At 38.5% G+C, this 25,522-nt stretch overlaps 1 protein-coding gene and 1 non-coding gene across 2 annotated transcripts in view; both read left to right on the top strand.

Moving 5' to 3' along the window:
- The window catches only part of TLCD4 (TLC domain containing 4), a 63,610-nt gene that overhangs the window by 5,652 nt on the left and 32,436 nt on the right, over positions 1-25,522 (top strand). Inside the window, exons 2-4 of the mRNA XM_068965980.1 lie at positions 17,261-17,426; positions 21,690-21,779; positions 23,691-23,749. Coding sequence (XP_068822081.1) covers positions 17,272-17,426; positions 21,690-21,779; positions 23,691-23,749 — 304 coding nt within the window. The 5' untranslated portion in view covers positions 17,261-17,271. The remainder of the gene's footprint in view (positions 1-17,260; positions 17,427-21,689; positions 21,780-23,690; positions 23,750-25,522) is intronic.
- On the top strand, positions 7,578-7,649 carry TRNAC-ACA (transfer RNA cysteine (anticodon ACA)). The gene has a single exon. It is a non-coding gene; the product is annotated as a tRNA-Cys (tRNA).

The following is a 25,522-nucleotide window of genomic DNA, read 5'->3' as shown; positions in this document are numbered from 1 at the left end:
ATTTCTCGTATACTTTGTGCAGAAATCCAGGACAAGATAAAGTCTACAGGGAGGAAGGCCCCGTTGCAGGAAGGTGAGGCCTGGCTGCTTGCAGCAAAGGGAGCGTTTTGGGAGTATCCCAGTTTAGAATCTCCCAAAAAACCCTTAAGACATTAGGCATTTTGAGAATTTGAGAGTGCATTGTAGCCTCAAGTCTCTAAATGTTTTCTTCAGTGCTTTTAATTTTTAAATCACAAGAGTGATACTTGCACATTATAAAAAAATTACAATCAGTGTTCCAGAGAGTGAAAGTTCATTTCTCCCCCCCACCCCCAGCTCCTACCCCACCTCCCTTTCACCGCCAGCCTCAACCAGTTATCAGTTTGCAGGGTGTAGCTCTTCAGGCCTTCTTTCTGTACAAATACCAGAATGTGCCCAGCTATGTATTTATGAAAATGTATCATTTTGCAGCAGCTTACCATTCTTTTACACTTTGTAGTATGTGACAGACATTCTTCTTTATCCTCCTGTTCATTTCAGGGTCTGTATAACTTGGGATAGTGTGTCTGTGTGTATATATTTAACCATGTCCCTATCATTGGATCTTGAGGTTACTTCTCATAACTAATGCTAAAGGAAACTCTTGTATGTGCATCCCTTCACACTCATGTGAATTTGTTCTGAGGATAAAAGATAAAATCATAAGTATACTGCTGGTTTCATAATTCAGGTAACATAATGCTATCAAAGTGTACATATTCTGCCATTTAACTCCCCAAATACTTATTTAACAGTAAAAGCACAACACTAGACACTATAGGGTTTTTAAAGTGGGGCAATGCACAGCACTTGCTTACAAGAGCTCGCTCTCTCTAGAGTGGAGGAATTAGGCATACACACTGATTATTATGCCTTTAATTATATCCCACCCTGTTCCAGAAATGATTGGGGAAGGCTTACAAAGATGCACGCAATATGACAAGATAAAATAAACTTAGGATAAGTAAGAAAAATAAGTGGAAGGAAAATAAGATGGAGGTATGAGTGAGGCTGGCAAGTGTACCTTGAAGTGCTGTTCTATTCTTCCTGAAAGTTCTGGCTATCAGATTTCCAGCAACCAAAGAGAAGAGGCCAACAATCCAGAATAAGCCCTAAGGTGTCCAGAAGAGAAACCAGATTGGAGAAGCCCATCTATTCCTGATTCGAGGAGGTGAAAGAAATTTCTCCTTTGGATTTGCATTAAGAAAATGCTGCATTTGCAGTGGCCAGCCTGCCCAACCGCATTCCTGGTATCTTACAATAAAACCTAGTGACCTTGCTTTATGTATTTCATATCATGTTCCTCAGTTCTGGCCAGGGGTGTTATGCCTTGGTACTGCCAGTGAAAGGTCATTAGGGTGAGGTATAAGTTCATGGGTTTAATCCAGAAATAGCTTTAAGAGGATACAATGTCCAATGAAAACAGTCATCCGATATTGTTCTTGGACAGTTTTTTTTTTTTTTTTTTCCTGCAAAGTAGTAGAGGATCTATAATCTTAGTGGAATTTCTAAATTTAGTGGAATTTTAGTAGAACTCATTTACCCAAGAATACTAGGCTTGCAAGTTACAAAGCAAGAAGTGAGATGTTTTCAATGACATGAATGTATTTGAACCATAACAAAGATTGAAGAAAAAGTTTTTCTTTAAAACAAAAAAGAGCAAAACTCTGCACTTGGTCCATGCAGGAAGGATGGTAATGTGCTTACTGATCAGCTCCACAAATTAGAAAGGTCAGAGCTACAGTTCCAAGAAGCCTTGAGAGCATCACCAAGCTTAACATTGTTAATAGGTTGTAGAATGAGTGTTTCTGGCAGTAAAGAACTATAAGCTGGGGTAGCTTGATCCTGTTTTGTAAAGCTGGGGAAAGTTCAACTTTCCTGAACCACCTGGATCTGAGCTTCCATAACCTCCTTCACTTAAGCCTGGTCTCATGAACATTGACCCAGAACAGTTCTTTGTTACCAAGTCTATGGGCCAAGCTTAGGTATTTTATAGGACTTAACTCTGTATTTAAACATAAGCTTTGTAATAAATGTTAAACTTGAATTCACCTGAAGCCACATCAGATTTGTTTTGCACATCATCAACTCTCTGATCTGTGAAATGGTTCAAAGAAACACGTCAATGCATTTAGATTTTTTGACTACCTGAAAGTGTCAGATCAGATACTGAGTCAGGTAAGTACCATGTTTATTGGAAAAAAATGCAGTTGGAAGCAATTTGAGGCAATGGCAGTGTTATGGAAGGAGGTAAGAAGAGAAACCACTCTCAAAGTACCTTGGGTAGGGATTTAAGTGGCTCTTAGGTAACAGGACAAAGGTCCACTTAGAGAATTTTGAAATTCCTTGGCTGTCTTCTCACTGAAGCCACCAAATTCCCTAATCAAGTCATACTGCTGCTGCTGCTGCTGCTAAGTCGCTTCAGTTGTGTCCGACTCTGTGCAACCTTATAGACGGCAGCCCACCAGGGTCACCCGTCCCTGGGATTCTCCAGGCAACAGTACTGGTTAAGGGAAGGGGGAAATGATCACATTGCTTAAGATACAGAATATCCTATCCCTGTGTGACTTGGTGCCATCAGATGTAACAATTTCTAGTTAGGAAAGAGTGGTAGTAAAAATGATATACTTTATTGAGTGGTGTTTTGATCTATTGCTAAATAGAATATCCTATCCCTGTGTGACTTGGTGCCATCAGATGTAACAATTTCTGGTTAGGAAAGAGTGGTAGTAATAAATGATATACTTTATTGAGTGGTGTTTTGATTTATTGCTTAATAGCAAGCCACTCCCAAACGTAAGACAGTTTCTTTCTTCTGATTCTGGTTGGTGGTTGAGCAGTTACTCTGTTGGTTATAGGTTCATTACTGTGTCTGCATTCAGCTGGAGGGTCAGTTGGGGCTGGGAGGTCCAGGGTGGACCTACCGGCATGGCTGGTAGTTGGTATTGCATGTTGGCTGTCAGCTGGGCAGCCTCAGTTCTCCATATGGCCTCTAATCTTCCAGTAGGCCAGACAGGTTTCTTTACACGGCAGTCTCTGGGTAACTCTCCCAGACAGTGAGAGGCAGATGCTACAAGGTCTTTGGAGGCCTCCCTAGACTCTGGAACCCTCTCTTCTACTGTGCCTGTCATCAGGTGGCAAGGCCAACCCACATTCACAGGGGACAGAGACAAGGATGACATACCTTTGAATGGTAGGATGGTAATGCCACATTACAAAGGAATTTATGGCCATTAAATGACTTGCTGCAAGTGGCGGCATGTGCCACACACTGTGCTAGGTGTGTTTAACTCATTTCACTTACTCCACATAACTGTCTTGCACCTTTGGCACCTTATCTCCATTTTATAGATCTTGCAGGTCATAGTCTTCTTGCCCAGGACCGCTTGATGAATACCAGGACTAGTATTTGATTCTAGCTCTCTTTCTCTCAGTTCAGTTCAGTCACTCAGTTGTGTCTGACTCTTTGCGATCCCATGGACTGCAGCATGCCAGGCTTCCCTGTCCATCACCAACTCCAGGAGCTTGCCCAGACTCATGTCCATTGAGTCGGTTATGCCATCCAACCATCTCATCCTCTGTTATCCCCTTCTCTTCCTGCCTTCGATCTTTCCCAGCATCGGGTCTTTTCAAATGAGTCAGCTCTTTGTATCGGGTGGCCAATGTATTGCAGTCTCAGCTTCAGCATCAGTTCTTCCAATGAATATTCAGGACTGATTTCCTTTAGGATTGACTGTTTGGATCTCCTTAATATCCAGAGGACTCTCAGAGTCTTCTCCAACACCACAGTTCAAAAGCATCAATTCTTTGGCGCTCAGCCTTTGTTATGGTCCAAATCTCACATCCATACACGACTACTGGAAAAACCATAGCTTTGACTATATGGACCTTTGTTGGCAAAGTATTGTCTCTGCTTTTTAATAGGCTGTCTAGGTTGGTCATAGCTTATCTTCCAAGGAGCAAATGTCTTTTAATTTCATGGCTTCAGTCACCATCTGAAGTGATTTTGGAGCCTCCCAAAATAAAGTCTGATACTGTTTCCACTGTTTCTCGATCTATTTGCCATGAAGTGATGGGAACAGATGCCATGATCTTAGTTTTTTGAATGTTGAGTTTTAAGCCAACTTTTTCACTCTCCTCTTTCACTTTCATCAAGAGGCTCTTCAGTTCCTTGTCACTGTCTGCCAGAAGGGTGACATCATCTGCATATTTGAGGTTATTGATATTTCTCCAAGCAGTCTTGATTCCAGCCTGTACTTCATCCAGCCCAGCATTTTGCATGATGTACTCTGCACAGAAGTTAAATAAGCAGGGTGACAATATTCAGCCTTGACGTACTCCTTTCCCAATTTGGAACCAGTCTGTTGTTGCATGTCCAGTTCTAACTGTTGCTTCTTAACCTGTATACAGATTTCTTAGGAGGCAGGTGGGGTGATCTGGTATTCCCATCTCTTTAATTTGGCTTAAGACCTCAACAGGTGGGAGAAATTTGCCCAATTGTTTAAGGTTCTTCAACTCCTCAAATCCATTTAATACAATCTCCTTTTTTCCTGTGGAGAGCAGGCAAGAGAGAAATAGAAGACAAACAGGCAGGCAGGCAAAGCCCTGCCACAGTCCCTTTCTTGCATCCTGAGCCCTTCCTCGGGGGTAATCAGGTGGACAATTTGGAGATGAGAAGGCCCTCCCTGTCTCCTTAGATTCTGAAGTTCTAGGTTGCTTGGCAGGTGTCCCAGTGATTTCTTTTCTTTCTTTCTTTTTTTTTTTTTAAAGAACAAAACACAGTTGGAAAACTTGCTTTGTCCAGCTTTTCCTGGATTTCCTAGTGTTGGCAGGAAGCCAGTAGTCCCAAGCCAAGAGGCTCCTGCTGTGATCCCTCCAGGAAAGGAAGAGTGGAAATCTGAAAATGAGCACATCAGAAGCTGGGAGAGATCGGATGCAAAACCGCCTCCTCTCCCAGAGTCCCCCAGCTTATGTGGTCCCACCTGGTCCCATCGTCAGCTACAGAGCCTCTCATTTGCACAGACCCCTTCTAAGGCTCAGGGAGTGCATTGTGTTTGAAATGTTGAGCTCCTTAAAGATGGGTCCTCAAATTCCAACCCCTCACTTTTTGATTGTGTCAGATACTATATTAGTGTGATCTTCTAATTGTTTCTGTCTTCTGGCTTAAGGCATTCTGGCTTATCCATAATCTAGTGGCTGTGGTTAGAACTTATAAGTTCAAAAGGCAGACTTCTTTATGAAAGTTTTTGAGTGGAGTAAGATGCTAGGAAGCAACATTTATCAAATAATTGTGCCATCTATGCTCAGCCTTAAGACCCTGGAAAATAAACTCTTGAATTGCCCAAGGAAAGTATTCTTCAGTGGGTTGGGAGCTGGAAAAGAAGACCTTTTTTTTTTATTACAGCCTCACTTCTTGTTAGGCATTATAAAAACAAATCCCAAGCCAGGAGTCAATGTAAAATGAAATTAAAATGTTTAAATAAGAACGACAGAAAAGTTGCCATGACATAGATTACCCTGAATGTTTTGCCTGGGAGTGGGTGACTCTTATAGCCAGTTTTGGGGAACAATTTAGCCTTCTTCTGGCCCTAACACTCTGTGATTGTAATTATTACATAAAATCTTGGTAGTAATAAAGGTCAGTTAGATATGTATGGATATTTACCCTTACATATTTCATTCTTTGTTTTCATTAAACAATCTATATTCAAAAAACAAAAAAACAAAAACCTGTTTCAGGGGATTAACCATAGCCAAGCTCTGTAACAGCAGAATAAAACATTTTCTTTTTTACTTGAATTCTATTATATATTCTAGGAAGAGAAAGGGTTGAAAGTATAGGAAAAATGTAAGTTCAGTTCAGTCGCTCAGTCGTGTCTGACTCTTTGCGACCCCATGAATCGCAGCACGCCAGGCCTCCCTGTCCATCACCAACTCCTGGAGTTCACTCAGACTCGTATCCATCGAGTCAGTGATGCCATCCAGCCATTTCATCCTCGGTCGTCCCCTTCTTCTCCTGCCCCCAACCCCTCCCAGCATCACAGTTTTTTCCAATGAGTCAACTCTTCGCATGAGGTGGCCAAAGTACTGGAGTTTCAGCTTTAGCATCATTCCTTCCAAAGAAATCCCAGGGTTGATCTCCTTCAGAATGGACTGGTTGGATCTCCTTGCAGTCCAAGGGACTCTCAAGAGTCTTCTCCAACACCACAGTTCAAAAGCATCAATTCTTCGGCTCTCAGCTTTCTTCACAGTCCAACTCTCACGTCCATACATGACCACTGGAAAAACCATAGCCTTGACTAGACGGACCTTAGTAGGCAAAGTAATGTCTCTGCTGGGGATACCCTTATTCAAAGTTTAGGATCTTAACTGATAGGGAAGAACTATGGAGCAATCTTTTCCATAGTAATGAGCAATTCCTTCTTAAATCTTAAGTAACTTCATATCCTCAAGAAAAGGAGTGTAACTTATGGGGTTCTTTAGCCTTTTCTGGGTTAGTCTTCATTTCTTTTCACTTGCTTCAGTTTAAAAAGTGGTACCATGATTATTGGAGGATTTATAGAAATTAGGTTGACATTTATGCAGCTGGGGTTTTAGACTTTTCCAGTGCTAATGGTTCTTAAACTTGATGCCTAGAAGAAAAAAAAAAAAAGAGGTGGATTCTCCTAGCTTTTTAAAATATAGCTCTTAATGCAGAATTAACAATAATAACAAAACAATAACAAAAGCAGTGACTGCAGTTAGCCAAAAGCTATGTACACATTTGATGCTCAAATGTTTACATGAATGAAAAGTCAAAAGTGGGTAGTAGATAATTTATTCTTTACCAAGTGGTTTTAATGTTTCTGGTTAATTATTGACATTTTGTGAGCACTGAGAAAGATGATTTCAATGTTCCAGCCATAGGAAAACGCAAGTCAAACCAGAATGGGTGGGGAGCTGGTGTTTTTTTGGTAGGATTTTTATTTGTTTGGTATGGTGAATATCTCATTTTTTATAGTCTTGTGTTCATTTACAAATGGCTTACAGTTTGTTAATAGAGACTTTTAAAACACTTTTATATGTTAGGGCTACTGGTAGATAAATTGACAAGTACCTCTGTAATTGGAAAGAATATGAAAACACAGTGCAGATTACAGTTAAATATACTCTTGAAAACTTGAGAACACCTGTCACACCTTGGTTGGAATAGACACCAAATATCATACTGTTGTGGTCTGAATGTTTGTGGCTCCCCCACCAAAATTCTTGTGTTGAAATCCTAACCATCAAAGTGGTGGTAATAGTAGGTGGAGTCTTTGCGGGTAATTAGGTCATGAGGGTTGATCCCTCATGAATGGGATTAGTGCTCTTGTAAAAGAGATACCACAGCACTTCCTCGCCTCTTCCATCACGTGAACTCTGTGACCTAGAAGAGGGCCCTCCTCCAATCATGCTGGTATCCTGATATCACACTTCTTGCCCCCAGAACTGTGGGCAATAAACATATGGTATTTTAAAGTCTCTCAGTCTGTAGTGTTTTGTGATAGCAGCACAAATAGACTGAGGCACATGCTCAATCCCTGGTGGCTCAGATGGTAAAGCATCTGCCTACAACGCAGGAGACCTGGGTTCGATCCCTAGGTAGGGAAGATCCCCTGGAGAAGGAAATAGCAACCCACTCAAGCACTGTTGCCTTGAAAATCCCATGGATGGAGGAACCTGGTAGGCTACAGTCCATGGAGTCACAAAGAGTCGGACACGACTGAGTGACTTCACTTCACTCTTACTTTGGCTGTTTGGAGGTGAGGATCCTTTTGCAGTCAGTATGTGTTCATGCTGTAACACTAAGGTTGTCAGTTTAGAAAATTCTTATTTCCAGTGTTCTGACTGTACTGGCGAAATGAGGGATCTGGAACTTCGCATTTTACAATGCAAAGCACATGTAAGAATATGAATGTCAGTTGTTATCATTATTATATTTCATAGACATTTGTTGAGTGCATCCTGTGTGGCAAGGCACTGTGTTAGATAAGAGGACACCATAGTGAGGGGAAAATGTTCATGTCTCCCACCCTCATGGGGCTTATATTCCACTGGGAGAGATGTTCATTTAAATTGCATCTGTAAAAGAGAGGGAGGTGATGCCATGCAAGCAGACGAGGCGGGATTGCTCCAGAAAGGCTTTCCTGAGGAAGTGAGGATTGACCTGAGCATTATTGTGGCAGTGGAGGGGCAGGGTGGGAGTGGGGAGATAGGTTATTCAGAGGCCTTGAGGATGGAGGGAACTTGGCAGCTTTAAGGGACAGAAAGAAGGCCATGTCGGCTGAGGAGGGAAGCAAGTGAGGGTAAGTGCCTCTTGAAGCTGGGGACAGCAGAGCCCTCATCAGAGGACTGGGCACCCAGTGAGTGTTTTAGGTTGGGGGTAGGTGAGGAAGTGATATGAGCAGAGACAGCTTTTAAAACCAGTTCCCCTGGGGTCCTCCAATCTGTCTTCCACCCTAAAGAGACCAATTTGGAGACAGTCCAGAAAAGTGGTGATAGCAGATTGAGAAAAATGGGTGTTTCTGAAAGTTATTTTGGAAAAGTTATTTTGGAAGGGAAAGGATATGGTGGCTTAGTAGGATGGCGTGGAAAGCAAGTTATCATGGATGATTCCTAGGTTTCTGGCTGTCAAATGGGAATGTATGGTGGTACCATTCACAGAAGAAATGAAGAACCTAGAGGTGGAGCAGGTTTGGAGGTCAGGCCCTGAGCGGGGTTTGAAATGCTCTGTGGTGCTAAGAGCCAGGCAGTCGGTTATACATGTCAGGAGCTCAGAGGGCGACCTAGGGTGGAGTTTAAGCTTGAGACTTTTCTGCATATAAGTGGTAACCAAAGCTGCAGGCATAGGCGAAATCAAGTAGAAGAGAGTCAGGGACTGAAACTTAGGGGATTCTATTACTTAGTTTCTGGACAGAAGAAGTGTGATGTCGTAAAAACATAGGGAAGAAAAAAGTGTTTCAAGGAGAAGGTGGTCCATAGTGTCTAATGTTGCAGCGATGTCAGGGGGCACAAAGGCTACACGTAGAAGTTGTTACTGATGTTAGCAAGAACTATTTCAGGGGAGTAACGAGGGTGGGAACAAGAATGAAGAGTAAGAGAGTTAAGAAATGATGACGATATTTACAAACCTTTCTAGAACTTTGTCCTTAAGGAAGAGGGAAGGAGAAAGGTTAAGAGATTACACTGGAAAAGAGGACAATGAAGAAGAGGTGGGAGTTTATTGATTTTTTTTTTTTTTTCTGGGAACTTGAGCCTGTTTAAAAAACAATAGTGGGGGCTTTTTTCCCTAGGGGTCTAGGTGTTAAGTCTCTTCCTGCCAATGCAGGGGAAACGAGTTCAAGCCCTGGTCCAGGAAGATCCCACATGCTGTGGAGCAGCTAAACCCATGTGCTGCAACTATTGAACCCCATGCATCTAGACCCTATGTTCTACAACAAGAAGACACTGCAATGAGAAGCCCGTGCACCACAGCTAGAGAGTAGTCCCTGCTCACCACAACTAGAGAAAGCTGCTAGGCAGCAATGAAGGCCCTGTGCAGCCAAAAATAAGTAACTAGCTATATAAAATAAAACCAATAGTTGAAGAGAGAATAGAGGATAATGGGAAGCAAAAGTTTCCCAAGAAGATCAGAGAGGATGGTCCCACTTGCACAGGTTAGAGAGGTGGTCTTGAGAAGGGAGGACAGATGGGTAGTTTGAATGGTTGATGTTGGGCCAAAAAGTTCATTCAGGTTTTTCCATAAGATGCTATGGGAAAACCTGAATGAACTTTTTGGCCAACCCAGTGTGACCACATACTTTTTATATGTTGTCTTCTTTTCTTCTGTGAAGTAGGATGGGTATTTGTTGAAAATGGGGCTGTATGGCTGGAGGTTTGAAAAGAGGAGGGGCAGTTTGGAAAATTAGTTGTAGAGCATAAAAGGATTGGTTGGCAAGGGCAATGCACTGGAAGTGCAGAGCAGCGTTGAGAGCTGTTTGATCTCTGTAATTTCACACTCCCCAGCCTCAGTCTTCTCTGTTATGTGACTTTTTCCAACAGTGCTCTGATTGTTTGGGGCTTGTCACTGTGTAAATTGTTGGACATATCCACCGTTGGAGTTTTGGCGGCCCTTGGCAATAGAAAGGGAATGTGGGATGTTAGAAAGACTTATTGAAATGATGGGCTGTAGGATCAAAGCCGATTAAAGAGGGACATAAAAAGAGGAAAGGGCTAGTGGATTGAGGAAAAGCTGAGAGGTCAATGACCTTGAGAATGTTGTCACACTAAGCACACTTGAAGGAAAGTTCAACAAAGAATTCTTGAAATATTATTTTGGAGGCAGAAAAGTGATGGATAAGAGATGACAAACAGATGGTTGAAGTCCCATTCCAAATGAAGATTAAGAGACCTACTGTATATCACAGGGAACTCTGCTCAATGTGGCAGCCTAGATTGCAGGGGAGTTTGGGGGAGAATGGATACATGTGTACGCATAGCTGAGCTGCTATTGTACACCTGAAACTATCACAACATTGTCAATCAGCTGTACTCCAACAAAAAATAAGAGGTTGAAAGATAAGATTAAGGGATTGAGTTGTTAAGGAAACTGGGTCTTCTACATAGGAAGTCAGTCAGGATGATGGCAGGGTTGCCCAGGTGGCTGAGTGGTAAATGCAGGAGACTCAAGAAACATGGGTTCAATCCCTAGGTCGGGAAGATCCCCTGGAGCAGGAAATGGCAACCCACTCCAGTGTTCTTGCCTGGAAAATCCCATGGACAGAAGAGCCTGGCAGGCTGCAGTCTGTAGGGTTGCAAAGAGTCAGACTGAATGACTAAGCATGCATGCACGCAGGACGATGGCAGGGCTTGAGGATGTAAGTGAACCAGGACCAAAGTGTTTAAATGGGGGGAAATGTTCAGGACGTTGGAATATGATATCACTGTGGAGTGGGAGAGGGTGTGAATAGAAGGACCTAACACCCTGGTTGTCTGTGGGAGGTGAGGGAAGGGAGGAGAGAGGCTTGAAGTGAACCATGAGGAGCAAAGAGGATGTGGGGCCACTCCTGACCCTGATGGATGAGGGCCTGGGCTAGCTGAAAGCATGCAGAAGAGGGTGTCTTCAGAGCAGGCAGAGGAGAGGCCACGGAGAGAGCACTGTTTTCTGGGTGTAGGCCTTCACTTCCAGGGGGCTAGTGGAAGCATGTGGGAGGTGGAGGGGCGATGGGCTGGGTCAGGTGACCAGAAGGAACACTGGAGCATGACAGTGGATAGTCCAATGGTGGAGGCTAGATTTCTACAGTGGGGCCACCTGTGTTTTGTGTGTTGACTAAGGTAAAGGGGATGAGTTAGAGAAAAGAGCCCAGTGATCAGAGCCTGGTCTTATTTTCCTTGGCTGGAGTGATGACAGACCCAGGAGATGGACAATAGTGGAAGCATAAATAGTACTGTAGTGTGCACCACATGCCAAGTACTGTTCTAAGCACCGAGCATTCTGTGGTTTATCCCCCATGTCAGGTTAATACTGTCCTTATCTCCACTTTCCAGGTGAAGACACTGAAATGCAGGTAAGGCAAGGCAAGTGACTTGTCCCAGGTCACACAGCTAACAAGTGGTGGAAGTGAGGCTCAGATTCAAGTCTGTGACAGAACCTGTGTACTTCCCACTGTGTAGTACATAATTGATATTTTCTTATGCACCTAATTTTGATTTTGTAAAACATAAGTGATAGACTGTTGAGAAGCTAATACAAAATTAACCTTTTAGATGCCAATTCAGTCCTAGAATTCCAGAATCTTACTTTTAAGTTCTCTAAAATTTAGGCTTGTGAAGTAACCCTGTGGTCATTTACTACTTCCATGATGATATTTGTGTGTGTGTTCAGTCATGTCTGACTCCTTGTGACCCCATGGACTACAGCCCTCCAGGCTCTTCTGTCCATGAAATTTTCCAGGAAAATTACTGGAGTGGGTTGCCATTTCCTTCTCCGGGGGACCTTCCCAACCCAGGGATTGAACCCATGTCTCTTGCATCTCCTGCATTGCACCTACCACTATGCCACCTGATGGACGCTTGGGTACTTCTAAATTATTAGAAGATGTTTCCTTCAGTTAAGGTGAGCTCTTCCCTTTCTGTAATTTTTCCACATTTGGGTCATCTGGAGTAACGCAGAGTAAGTTCTCTCTTTTACTTTTCTATGTGACACTTCTTTAGATGTTCGCAGAATGCCCTTCAGTCCTCTCTAAGTAATCTTGTTCCTAAGCTGACATCTCTCAGCCCTTCAACTCTTTATGATATGATATGTTTTCTAAAAATCACATCTTAGTTACACTGCTCTAAAGGTACTTTGATATGTGGTTAATTCAGAGTAAAATAGGGCTGATATGTCTTGATCTAACTCTCTGATATAAATGGTTCTAAAGTTTGTTTTTGTTATTAGTGTCTTTATTACATTATTATTTCTTATTGGTTTGTGCAAATTAAAGTGGTAAGATTTCCTCCATGTGTATTTGTGTGTATTATGTCACTATTATGCTAAGTCCTATACTTGGGTATTACCTTTTAAAAATTTATTCCTTTTTTCTGATTGGGATTATTATTTCAGCTTCTGAAGATAATTTTGAAACCTGAATCTGTTAACTAATTATATTAGCTATCTTTCCCAGCTCTGTTATAAGCAGAGTGAGTAAACATATAAATATTTATAAAAATATTTCTGAAAGAGATCAAAAAGAGAGAACCTTATGTGATAGCAGGAGATATTTCTCAAATCTCCTTCAGATCACTGATCTTCATGCTGGTTCTAGTTTTGCAATTAACTCTGGAATTATTTTGTTAACCAGCCACAATTTTTGTGTTGTTCATAAGGCTCTCAAGAGAAATTTTCAGAACTTCCCTGGAATCACGTTGCTATTCATTTGGTATTCTTCAACCTACCAGGACTTGGCAGTTAACTGTGGGAGTTAGAGATAAGGAGACCGGGATGACAGCACTGCTCTAGATTGAAGGTGGGGAGGTGTCATGGTTGATACTGTCCTTCTCTGAGATCTGGAACCCTGGGGGGAGGACTGAAATGGGTTTAAGTTCTGCTTGGGCCATGTAGAATCTGGGGGTCTCCAGGATGCTCCTGTGGAGCCATTGAGAGGGTAGCTGACCGTTCAGGACTGGTTCCTTGGGAGATAGTGTGGTTCGGTTGTACACAGTGTAAGCCATGTTGAAAGTGTGGGACATACACCCCTGCAGAATCCATAGTGTGCAGAGAAGAGCTTCTGGGTTGGGGTGAGGGGAGGTGGTAAACATTGCCATCATCAGAAGTTCACACTTGAGAGCCTACATTTTTTGGTGAATTGGGAAGAAACCTCGTCTATTGAAATACAGGGAGACCAGGAGGTTTGAGAGCAATCAGTGTTTGGAATCAGTATGGGAAATAGGAAAGGGAACTTACTAGAAGTGGGTAAAGGACTGCTAAGCATGTGTAGAACATTCTTCCCAGCTTCCTCCTTCCTTGCTGCCCTTAAAGACAACCACACAAGGCCTTTCCCCCTGGTTTTAAGGATTTTTACTGCTAATCAGTACAGCAGTGGTTTTATCTGGAAATTCTATCAGAGAATGAAGGAGTGTGGTATGTGTGTGTATTAGAGATTGGAGGTGACATTGGTGATTGCAACATACTCCCTAAGGAATTCTTTGTGTTACAATGGGATAACCAACATGGGGAGTAGCAGTTGCATTCCCAGGTTGGTAGTTCTAGAGTCAGCTGGTGTAACTGAATCTTTATGGGCTTCAGCCTTAAGGCGTCTTGTTGGGATTTTAGTAGAAGAGAAGACATTCTCTTGGTTTACCCTGAGTACCACTGGATATCTCTTCACTGTTTACATATCATATCTGCTGGGTATTTATTCCCTGGAAAGCAGAGAGTGCCCCCTTAGCACCATGAGTTTACCACTTTGTGTGGGGATGATCAGTCTGTTGCTTACCTGCTGGCCCGTGAGCATGTCTCCCATTTTGTATTTGGAGTCGCATCCCAGTGCCTGGCTCAGAGTGGACTCATGACAGGTGTTGGGTGAACTGTCGGCCGAAGACCTGAATCAGCCTGGCCGAGATGTCTCTAGTGGTCCTGCCTCTGGGAGTCCTCTTCCTGGAATTCTCCTCACAAGCTGATGGTTGAGAGGCCTTCTCCAAACATTTTTCATGGTTTTCTCTACCAAGAAACAAACTTGAATTAAAATTTATGGAACTATCTTAGGGGAAAAAGTACAAAGATCTTGGTATCCAGGAAGCCTCTGGAAGAGTTTCTTTGGTGTCCATAATTCCTGTGAAACAAGATGGGCTAATTAAAGTTCATGTCTAGACACGCCTCTTGTAAATTGCTACAGAAATATTTCCCACTTCTGTCCTTGTTTCTGTGTTCTGGGATAGCTTGTTGCTCTGTTCTAGGGTAGCTCTGTTCCACCAGCTCTTTGCCACATGTAAAGGTGTAGGAACCACGTCTAATACTTTTCTGCTTTTACTGTGTGTTTCTCTACTGAATAACCACTAACCTCTAAAAGGCCTTTAATCTGTGTCAGTGATGAGCATTATTTGGTTTTATCCATTTTTACCATTTTCTTGCCAGATTCAGTGAATGAACAGAGGCAGTTGCTTCCTACCGGAAACGTTGGTTTCCTGGGGATTTTTTTTTTTTTTAAATTCCTTAAATTAGTTCTTGACTTGGCATGACTGATGAAGCAAGCAACTGATTAATAAGAAGCAAAGCTGGGAGTTGAACAATTTAATTAGCTTCTGTCTTTGAGCCTTTAATGGAAGCCATAACTTGATTATGTGGAGCTTTTTAGTTTTAAAAGTGGAACATTTTTGCAAAGGGAGATTCTCAACATGTTCCTTAAAAAACCTAGTTAACCAAACGTCTATTGAAAATATATGCTATCCAGTAGAGCAAAATAGCAAAAACTTAATAAAAAGCAACTTTTTTTTTTTAAGGAATGAGGAATTTTTTTTTAATGGTGAATTGTTTGAGTGATTTTTAAAATGTTACTTAAATTAACAATTCATAAAATGGATAATGTTACATGCCACCTTCTATGTTTTATAACTTTTAGCAAACACTCATGAAATAAATGCTAATTGTATACATTAAATTTTAACTGAAATAAGTAAGCAGCTCTTGCCTGGCCACCCACTAGAACCTCCAGGGAACAAACACACAAAACCCTTAAGGACAAATCTTCACATTTAAGATTAGAGTTTCCGCTAGCTTCTTGTTTCTGGTTTCATTGTCTTTGTTTTTCTGCCCACCACATAGAAGAAAAGCTATGACCAACCTAGACAGCATATTAAAAGGCAGAGACAGTACTTTGTTGACAAAGGTCCGTCTAGTCAAAGCTATGGTTTTTCCGGTAGTCATGTATGGATGTGAGAGTTGGACTATAAAGAAAGCTGAGCGCTGAAGAATTGATGCTTTTGAACTGTGATGTTGGAGAAGACCCTTGAGAGTCCCTTGGGCTGCAAGGAGATCAAACCAGTCAGTCCTAAAGGAAATTAGTCCTGAAGATTCATTGGAAGGACTGATGCTGAAGCTGAAACTCCAATACTGTAGCCACCTGATGCGAAGAACAATCTCATTGGAAAAGACCCTGATGTTGGGAAAGATTGAAAAAGGGGATGTCAGAAGATGAGATGGTTGGATGGCATCACTGACTTGATGGACATGAGTTTGAGCAAGCTCTGGGAGTTGGTGATGGACAGGGAGCCTGGTGTGCTGCAGTGCATGAGGTTGCAAAGAGTCAGATGCAACTGAGTGACTGAACTGATCTGCCCACATGGGATCCATATGCTTATTTGCTTGAATCTTAGAAAAACATTTTCCTTTTCATATCTCACTTAGCAAATTATGATGACATTAATTTATGTATGCAACTTACTTTTATGTATTATTTGATTAATATTAAAATGAGGCTAAAAGACCAAGATAAATTAAAATTAAAAACTTCAATACCCAATAAACATTTCTTGAATTAAAAAAATTAAATGAGGAATGAAGTTAATGGAATTTCACAGAGAAGAATTGTGACATCAATATTTTTACTGTGCACACAGGCCAGAAAAAAAGAATGAGGAAGGAATTCATTACAGACACATGAATTCAGTCAGAAGGGGCCCTGTGGGAGACCGATTCTTATTATGATATCCTGGTTGGAAGGGAATGAAGTAGGGTTATTGCCAGCGTAGTCAATGACTTGATTTTTTCTCTAGTGAATTGGCTTCAGTAGGTGACTTTATTTCTTTACATTATACAGCTAGAAATGCGTATTGATTCATTTCCTTTTCATTTGAGGGTCAGCTCTATCAAAGATGAAGTCATAGAAATGCTGTATTTGCTGAATATGAGCAAATGATTTAGTGTCTTTTTTTTTTTTTGGTCTGAATGTTCCTGAGATTTTTAGAAGCCAAATAAAGTTGAGCTCAATGAGATAGAAAATATACTTTGAATGCGTATATATGCATATTACTATTCTTTCAGTAATTCTGTCCCTAAAACCTGGAGAGTTTTAATATAAATCTTTTATTTTAGAGATTAAAAAAACCATAGAGGATTTTTGGTTCAAGGATATGTGTGGTTGAAAAATATTTTTTTTTTAGGTTAAATACTAATTTAAGCAAAAACAATGGTATGATTATTTTCCAAGGTGGTATTCTTCTTAAGACTTTAAATGTTTGTCCCATGGTACAGTTATTTTTTATTAGATGGTTGTGTTTTGTTTTGCTATTGCAGATAATGTTCTATTCTTATTTTTGGTATAATTTTTTCTTAGAAATTATCTAACCAACTTTCTCATTTTATAGATGAGGTAACTGAGACATAGAGAAATCAGGTGATTGGTTCTTGGTTTAATTAAAAATATTACTAAAATAATATCTTCAATTACAGTATTTGAAACTCCCTCATAATGTTAAACTCTAGACTCAGATAGTTTTGAGTAAAATGGTATTAAATTTGTTTCCTGACATTTATAATATTGAGATCTTTAAGACAATAGATTTTCCCCTCTTTTAGGTACAAATATGAGATACCAGGACAGATAGCTGGTAAAGGTTTGAATTCATACAATTTCCTTGTACTCTTATGTTTGTGCTAAAGTAAATTGCAAAAAAATACAACCACATACTCTTTTAAAATTAAAAATTAATTTCGGTGTGTTATAGGCAATTTAAAGGAATTTATAGCCATCATTTCTTTTAACAGGTTGAAGAAATATGGATACCAACACCATACTGGTCCTCAGCACTTGTTTTGCCAGCTTTTTCACCTTTCAGATTATTTTCCACATTGTAAGTTATTGGTTTTCAGCAAAGATTTCTCCAGGTTTTAATAATCTCAACTTCAAAAAGAAGATTGAATGGAACTCAAGGTAAAGCATATATGAAAATGTAATTGATTAAAAAAACATAGTCTTATGAAACAAAATTACACATTTAAAATATTTCCAAAAATTCTTTTTCACTTAGTATTTAACAAAATCTTAGGTCAGATTTTTTGTTTGACATTAGAAGTAAAAGGAAAGAAAAGTGGATAGATCTTATACAAGAAACAGTTTTAAATTCTTATTCTGAAAGATGTTAGGGAAAGTTTAACTCACTAGAGAAGTGGTAAGTAGGCTGTGGCTAACTGTGCTGGAAGGCACTGTTTTGCATTCTCCTCTGAAATATTTATGATAACAAATACATGTTCTCTGGAAACGGTAAGGAAAGTAATAGTAGTTGGGACTGTGAGTAGCCTAAATATAGTATTGGCTGGTTTAGCCCAACCTAGGGCATTAAACACTACACACCAGAGAACCTGGTGTACAGTTAGAACATCTGTGTCTCTCTTTTAATGAACTTTTCATTATAATTCAGAGCCCTCCAGAATCTATTCTTTTGTTACGTAATTTTAAAGTAAAACTTGCTTAAAAAATTTTTTTAACAAAAAAGTAAGAGGAAAACAAGTAAGACATCAAAGGATGTAGAAAGCTACCAGTTTTAGTTAGTTGGTTTGCAAATTGTTTGTGTATATGCAATTTGTTAATCTCTTGCAGAGTTTCAAGCGGGAAACGACTTTAATGACTAGTTCACTTGCTTAAGAGCATTTCAGATGCCCAAAGACCTCTGTGCATTTGCAAACCTCAGTGAATTAGAGCAGCTATGGGATACTTCTTATTGTTCTTATTTAGTTGAAGTTAATGCTAACTAGAAAATGAATTCAGCAGATCTCCAACATTGCTATAATTATTTTTCATTGAAATTTCCTTTTAGCATTAAAAACTTCTGCCAAAGTCTATTTATTTGAGAATGGCCTTACAGGACCCGAAATGCCCCATCTTTGTTTGAGCCAAATTGTTTTGCGGGCATGCACTTTTATAACTCAGACTGGGAATAAGGCTAGTTGTTTTTCTCTGCAGCTTACACTGATTAGTCTGGTTCATACATGTTACAGCTCTTCTCCCCAAAAGTTAAAACTATTTCTCCACATATTTTTGAAAAATAAGAGGTATGATTCTTTTGTCTAAAGAATAGCACTGAAATGTTGTTCAAATGTAGGATACAAAAGACACCATTATTTTGTAAAATCATTTCTAACGTGAAGATAGAATGGAAAAGAAAAGGATAAGAGATGGGGGGAAGGGACAAAAGATAGTGGGAAAGAAAAGGAAAGGGACATATAGGAGGACATACATTTTCTGCGATTAAATTTTGAACTATTTTCATTTTCTCTTCAACATGGTTAGGTTGAGTAAACGCATTTGAATCTTGGGAAGCTGTAAGCCAAAGAAGTAGGGAGGTTTCAGATAGATTGAAGCAAAGATAAAAATGAAATAAAATGATGAAATGGAAAAATACTTAGCATTATTCATTCTTATCACTGCCATTCTATGAGACATGGAATCACCGTTTGGGAAACTGAGTTCCTATTTGAAAAAAAATCTGGAATTATCTAAGATGCATTATGCTATTCAAATGGTGTTCTCTTTCTTCACATTTACTCCTGTTTCCCACTCCACCTTAATGTACATGGGACTCAAGCTGTAAGGGGGAGAATGCAAAGAAAGAAAAACAGTTGCTTTTTGAGTACGTGTATATATATACATGTATTTATATATGTGTGTATATATATATCTTGAAAGACTTCACAGGTGGCACCAGTAGTAAAGAACCTGCCTGTCAATGCAGGAGACATAAGGCACATGGGTTCAATCCCTGGGTTGAGAAGATCCCCTGGAGGAGGGCATGGTAACACACTCTAGTATTCTTGCCTGGATAATCCCATGGACAGAGGAGCCTGGTGGAGTAAAATCTGTAGGCAGAAAAACTCTCCATAAAATTCATATCTGAGAGATTACAGTTTAATTAATTGTAAGTAAGAAAATCTTATACATAAATGTTGCTTTTTTGCAAAGATGCATACTTATTGATATTATATAATTAAATGAATTCATTATTTCCATTTGCTTTCCTATGACATGGAAAGTCCTGTTATGCTAAAATATTCCTAATTTTTAAATGTTCTTTTTAAAAATATAACTGTTTTGTCTGATGGAGCGATATCATGTCTATTGGTCATACTCATAATACTTATGAGTGATTACATCAGTAACTTTAAATTGCTATTCTAAAATGGTCATTATTTCCTTAAAGAAAAAGCCCACAAACATTTCTTTTTAAATTTCTTTGAAGAAATTTAAATATTTTATTTTATTTTATTTTTTAAGGCCTTGAGGAATCTACATTCTACTTTGCCAGGAATCTGGTTTTAAAGAATGAAATATGAAATTCTTACTAATAGAAGTTTCTGAATTTATAGGCTTTTAATACAGAATAGCATATAAGCATAGGGTGTTTGTTTCTTCTGTTCATTATAGTGGGAGCTATTTGATCCAAGTACCATGTAACTTTTCTCTTATGAATTGTATATTATTTCCGTCAGTTGAGGGCTTGCAATTCTTCCATTTTACCATGAAACATCTCAACAAAGAAGGGAATTTGAAGCCTGAGTATCAGGAACAAAAATTTAGATTTTTTTCCAAAAGGGAACTTTTTGATAGACGGTTACCAAGCACTACCATGGGTTAGTAAGAAGTTATGCTTTTTCCTTTAGTAGAATTTTTGAATGTCAACAGAAAACTGGTTGTATGATTATTTAGATGGAGTGCTTTACTTGACATCAAGGAACTTACATTTTTATCTTGCTATGTTCAAGTGGAATACAAATGTACTTGATGTGAAAATTCCAGACTTGTAAACCAGGTTAATTGGGTTAATTATCATATTTCAAAATGATGTTTTGGTATTACAGAGGACTCAATACCTTTAACTTAGACTCTTTGAGCATTTAAAATATGATTTGATTAATTTGATATTCTTGGTAACGATCACATCATTTATTAGATCAACTATATTGATTTTTCAAATTGCATGAAATTTTTTCATATCAACTTTTATATTGGTAGATATATTTCACTTACTCTGAAAGATTTGAGGTCGTACTGTAGAGAGATTCATTGCACACCATTAATTTCTACTACTGACGCCTGTGCTGCACTCAGTCTTCCAACTCCTTATGACCCCATGGACTGCAGCCCACCAGACTCTTCTGTCAATGGGATTTTCCAGGCAAAAATACTGGGGTAGATCTCTGTTTCCTACTCCTGGGGATCTTCCCAACCCAGGGATCCAACCACATCTCTTCTGTCTCCTCCATTGACAGGTGGATTGTTTACCACTGCAATTAATTTCTAAAAACTGTACTATTCCTCTCATCTTTTATTCTAATGAAGAGAAGAGAAATTTCACTACTCATAAATGTTTTTGTTTTGTAAGTAAGTATATAGTGTCCTGTATACAGTTCTGTAAGTAGGATATCTTGGAGCTTGGTTAAGTCATTTAATGTTTAACAAGATATGTTCAAAGAAACTGATGTTTTTCAGCTAAATGTTATTCCTTCTATAGAGAAAATTTGATCTGGATCCTGTGAACATTTTTTTTTCATTTGGGCATTTCTTTTAAAAAGATTCTTCTGAATGAATTCATAGCCCTCCATTTTCATAACAGTGATAAAGAGACACTAATAATCAATAGCTGCTGTAGCTATCTCACAGATTGCTTAAAAGAATCAAGTACCATAATGTGTGTATTAAAACTGAAATCTCCAAGGGAATACATTTTCACTTCACAATCCATTCCAATTCTGATCCATGGATGTGGAGTTCATTAAGGCTAGTAGATTTGAAAGTCCTTCAGGTCTGATTGGAACAGGAAACTACTCTCTCAGTGATGGTGCTGGGGATGAAGCAGGATGCAGGGTGGTGTGCTTACCAGTTGCCACCTGTTTGCACAAGACTGTCAACCGTATCATTAGCTATTCTTCCCCTTTAGACCCTTTAACCAATATGTGATTCATCAGTAGTTTAGCAGGAAATTGTAGACCTAGGCATCCTTCTTGTTATTGATTCCAAAGTAAAGTTATGGCTCTTGGATTTCTAAATAGCCATTTGGTATTATACTCTCAGATGTACTGCAATCCTATATTTAAATGCTTCCAGATTTAACTTCTTCAGAGTGTTAAATGTCTTGCCAGAATTAGTTAAAATTTATTGCACAGAATCTAAAATCTTTGTGTGTATTTCATCTCATTTTAGGGTGGTATCTACATGTCATTCTTTGGTGGTTGGGGTTGTTGGCTTGTACATTTTCTTGTTTGATGAGGCTGGCATTGCTGATCCACTTTGGTAAGCTGTTTCTTTCTAATATTGTCATTTTGATTTATGTTTTGATATTAATTATTGATAAGAACTTCTCTTTACTGTAAAACAGAAAGCATATTGATGGTGTTTGGTTTATTTGAATGCTTGTGTTCAGACTTGTTTCAGCAAGGTGCATTAGAATGATTTATTTTAGATTTGAATACAAATAATAAGGGCCATTTTGAATTAGTATTGCAATTGCTATCCAAAACAGAATATGATAATTATGTAAACATGTATACTGTGTGAGTGAAATCAAGTTATTATAACCACTGTTTTGAGCAAAAATGAGTTGTTATTGAGATAGAATAGTCAACTTGGATAAACGGCACTTTGTCTTCAAATTTATGTTTGACCCATCCTTCAATTTCAAAGATAGGAAAATGAGAATTATAGATGTCCTTGTGAAAGGAGTTTAATACCACATGAAATGATTTAAAGCATGAATAGTAACTGTGTTCAGCCATAACAGGATTATTTGTAAAGTGTTCTTTTTGGAGAATTTAAATATCTTTCCAATGGCAGAAATTTTACAAACTGTAATTCCTGGCACTATATGAGAAGCTTTAGTTCAGCTTAGTTTGAGACACTGTGTTTTGAGAGGGCACTGGACAAGGATGTGATAGTCATGGCCTCTGAGGGATGTGGGGCATTTTAACCAGGTCTTTTGATTGTTTCTATCTGACTGAAATGATGTTGTTTTTTATTCATAAATATGAAGCTATGCTAGTCAGAATTATACCAGTTTTGGTAAATTTTCATTGAGAAGATCTTTTTCAAAGTGAATTAATTTAGTGAATTTAATTCTTTGACCAGGTTTTAATGCAGTCTACCTAAACAATTGCTACTTTTTCCCATATTTTGCCAACATGATTGTCAATAGAACCAGTTCTTTTGGGAAGTAAATTTTATAACACAGATTTGATTCATTGACCAATTTGTCCTGAACAAATTTGTACCTATTATACATTTTGATATTATAGCATTTTTTGATACTGTAGTTTATTCCAGGTCTAATTTTCCTGGATCATATTTACAAATGAAAATTTGTAAAGAAGACATAACTTCTACTAAATATTTCCATTTGTAGTTTAGCTATTATCAGTTTTACTTAATGTTCATTTTACCAGTAATTCACCTTATAAGTCAGATAAAGGACTGATAATCTGTATTTGTTCCTTGGAACCTAGGTTAGGGCAAAAGGGTTGAAACAACGGGATTAAATTGTCCTGTTCTGACCATTTTCTAATGTATGCATGCCCAGTTGCTCAGTTGTGTCTGACTCTTTGTGACTCCATGGACTGTAGCCTGCCAGGCTCCTCTGTTTGTGAAATTTTTTCAGGCAAGAATATTGGAATGGGTTGCCGTTTTCTCCTCCAAGAAATCTTTACCCAGGGACTGAACCCACAAATCCTGCACTGGCAGGTGGATTCTTTGCCACTAGCACCACCTGAGAAGCCTTTCTAATATGTGCTAACTGGGAAATCTCTCTAGTCCTCAGAAAAGTGAGAATGCTAATAGTATTCAATATATTGCCTCTATATCAGGCAGGCTAGATTATTTCTTGAGCCTGTTTGAGCCTGTGATTCAAAATAGGAATCAAAACAACAACCAGCATCTGGAACTACATTTTAGTCCTTTCAAAAACAAATCATACAAGAACATACTTATAAAATGTTATTTTCATAACACTTTTGGCTAATAAATATAAGAAATTATGATTATTGCAATTAGAAGTATTATCATAGCTAACATTAATACCTGTGCAAATGATAGGTTACTATTTGCTACCTATAGAAAGCATTTATATTTAAATCTCAATAGAAAAATTAGTAGCTGTCTTCTATAACCATGTGCTAAAAAAGAAACCTGTTTCTTTTTTTTTAATATTTATAGGGGTGATACATCTCTTGGGAAAGTGAATATTGCTATTGCTTCAGGCTATCTCGTTTCTGGTATGTGATATGTTGTTCATATCTGTCTCTTTTTAAACTGCTTATGGAATTATGCAAAGAATACAGAGTCAATGCTTTAAGTTTGGTTATTTGAGAAGTAGCTTTTAGGACCCATACTGAGGGAAGAAAATGTCTGCTCTGATGATAGGATACGAAACATTTTTCATGCTGGCTCTGTAGTTCTCAAAGTTTAGAGCTGTAGAGTGAAGCCTCAGTTAAGCCTGGAGTGTTTGTTTCTTTTTTAACTAGTGGTTGTCCCTGTTTGGACTAAAGTTGCTCAGGTGCAATCACCATGCAGCCAATGAAGTCTCAGCCAGAGAGTCCTCATCTCACAGGCACCTGACATGTGCTTCCATGGTCATGGTTTTGTATGGTTTAGGAAAATCTGCAAAAGTAAACTATTTTAGTTGTAATCAGTTAAGATCATGGAGTCTTTCTACTTCACATTTCGTCTGTCATGTTTCATTTCCTGTTGGATGAGATTGGAGTAATGGCCTTAGAAAATGTTCTGCCATCAAGAAGTGAATTGTAACCAAAAAATTAGATTAAACCCAAACACAGTAATTTATTAAAAGGAAAAGATATATTTGGGATAGAAATAATGAATAGGCTATTGGATTATTTGATGGCCCAATTAAAAGAAGAGTGAATCATGTGGACACACTGGGAAAATGCTCATTTGGCACAAAATTCTGTCACTGACAAGGTTAACACAAAATGTATAATATGCTTCATACACTGGTTAATGACTATTGTCAATTCAGAGAGTAGTTACAACCCAGGAAATCTTGTACAAAAGGAACTTGAAAAAGGTTTACTCAAATAAGGTAATAATTCAAAATACTTAAAAATAAGGATTATGAACTGAAACAAAATTTTTATACCAAGCTGGATGAAAAGTGAATTATTTTATTCTCTCTATAGAAAATATTATGAAATCATTATCTTAATATAAATTGGTGATCAAAGAGTATACAGCTGAAATATAGGGAAAATGCATTTAGAGATGTATAAAGGGCAGTAAATTACTAACACTTTAAAATTTTCTTGGTTTCCACATTTATGGTACTTTTTTTCTCTCCTGAAAATTTATAATTTGATAATTTCTTTTATCTTATGTATATAGTCACACCTAGTTTTGTGTTTGTAATTTTTATTTTTATAAAAGAAGCTCTCCATGCTATAAGCTCCAAACCCTTAAAATCTGGTTTCCATCCATGATAGCCATTTGTTTCCATGTCTAAATTTCATGTTTAACCATTTGGTAAAGAAAATAGTTGTGTTCAGATTTTGAGACATTTGTGTTTTGTTAAAGGGAACAATTTTCTGAATCACAGTGCTGATTTAGAATTTAAAGAAAATCAATGCCTTGAGCTCTTTTTAAAGATCTCTTTTTAATAGCTATAGTTCTTGGTTCTTTTTTTTTCCTATTCTGAATTAATATTTAATCACATTCTTTGTTAATTTTTAAATTTTTTTTGCTGAATATGTGTTATAAATGAGTTGGTCATTTTATACCTTCTGGGAACATCTTAATCTCTGACTTATATACTGATAAAAATCAGTAATTTAAGCTTGTTTTACAGTTATTTTTATTCAATAATGTTTTTGTTTTGTTTAACCCTGGAAACAAGTTATTCATTTATACTTTCAACAAATACAACTATATGCCAGACACTGTGATGGGTGCCCCACTTGGTGCTTATCCTAGAGGAGTCGCAGTAGTGTGGGGGAGATAGCCTCTGGAGGCACTGGCTTTGTGTTAAAAGGGTA

The sequence above is a fragment of the Capricornis sumatraensis genome, chromosome 2 (genome assembly GCF_032405125.1).
Source record: "Capricornis sumatraensis isolate serow.1 chromosome 2, serow.2, whole genome shotgun sequence".
Lineage (NCBI taxonomy): Eukaryota > Metazoa > Chordata > Mammalia > Artiodactyla > Bovidae > Capricornis > Capricornis sumatraensis.
The sequence above is the reverse complement of the archived record's forward strand: the minus strand, read 5'-3'. Positions and strand labels throughout refer to the sequence as shown.